Source organism: Monopterus albus, unplaced genomic scaffold, assembly GCF_001952655.1.
Source record: "Monopterus albus unplaced genomic scaffold, M_albus_1.0 scaffold3268.1, whole genome shotgun sequence".
Classification (NCBI taxonomy): domain Eukaryota; kingdom Metazoa; phylum Chordata; class Actinopteri; order Synbranchiformes; family Synbranchidae; genus Monopterus; species Monopterus albus.
In genome coordinates this window covers 1-1,183 of record NW_018131138.1, presented here as the reverse complement: position 1 = coordinate 1,183, position 1,183 = coordinate 1, and the positions used below count along the sequence as shown (strand labels likewise).

Here is a 1,183-nt window from a genome sequence, read left to right as displayed (position 1 = left end):
AAAAAAAAAAATCCACATCCTGCTCTGTATCAAGATCCTGACACTACAGAATTCTACAAACAAGATGATTTGGGAGAGGAACAACTGAAGCATTAAAGTCTGACATTTTCTAATTCCAGACAAAAGTGCCTTGTAAGCCCATGAGTCATTGCTCACCAGTGGCCAGTTGTTGGTGCAAGTAAGTGGTGGCGCTGCATGTCCATCCCCAAGCTTGAACAGACACAGAGTAGTTACGACCGCAGAGCAGATAATCTATTTCACAGTAGGAGAAGCTGGTCTCACAGATGACGGTGTAGCCTGATGCTGCTTTGAGTGTCACAGAGTACAACCAAGCTCCAGCAGTGGGGGTCCACCACACCGTGGCGATCTGCGTGTTGCAGTCGTACACTATCCCGACATTTCGTGTTTGACAGGGGGCTGGGAGAAGGACAAGACTTTAAATATGGTTCAGATATACTTAGGTCTTCCAGAAAACTGTGTGGCCATAGTGGAGGATGCACTCTCTGATACTGCTAAACTGTAGTACAATCTACTAATGGGTGTGCAGTTATTCTCAGATAATACACATTAGATAAGTTCAGATCCTGAGTGCATCAGTACTTGGGTTGCTTTTCTACCTGAGGGTGTGTCAGCCACAGGAGTGGGCGTGCTGTTGCAGTGTCCATCAGAGGAGACCACTGAGATATGGTAGATCTGACCGCAGCTGAGTCCCGTCACACTGCACGAACCTGTCGTTGTGCCCTGACAGGTGGTGGCCAGACCGTGGCTGTCCTGCACTGTAGCGATGTAGGAGTCAGCTCCTGAGCTATTGGACCAGAACACAGTCAGAGCATTGGTCTGACAGTCCACCATAGAGGAGATCTGTGCAGGGGTACACGGCACTGGTGAGAAGAGGAAGAGAGAAGGTTTAGTGTAAGGCTGAGTCTTTTTTCTCACCTTAAAGAGTTTCTGATTGAAGAATACTGAAATTGTGAAATAGAAACTGTATTCTGGAAATTATACTTGTAGAATTAAACCGTTCTGGAAAGTACACTTACTATTTTCTTGCTGAGAGTTAGATTGATACCACTGTCATGTCAGTACACCAAACAACACCAGCAGCCAGGTATCTTAGCTTAGCAAAGAGAAACAACTAGCCTGACTAGCCCTAAGGTAACAAAATCCACCAGCCGGCACCAAAAAA

General features: G+C 46.2%; 1 protein-coding gene across 1 annotated transcript; it reads right to left on the bottom strand.

The window, feature by feature from the left end:
- Positions 1–156: 156 nt before the first annotated feature.
- LOC109954103 (fibronectin type III domain-containing protein 7-like) lies at positions 157–881 on the bottom strand (the record flags this gene model as incomplete). The annotated part of the gene is made up of 2 exons (XM_020589515.1): positions 157–417; positions 618–881. Coding segments are annotated over 2 exons (525 nt in total), but the record flags the coding sequence as incomplete, so codon positions are not given.
- Positions 882–1,183: the final 302 nt, after the last annotated feature.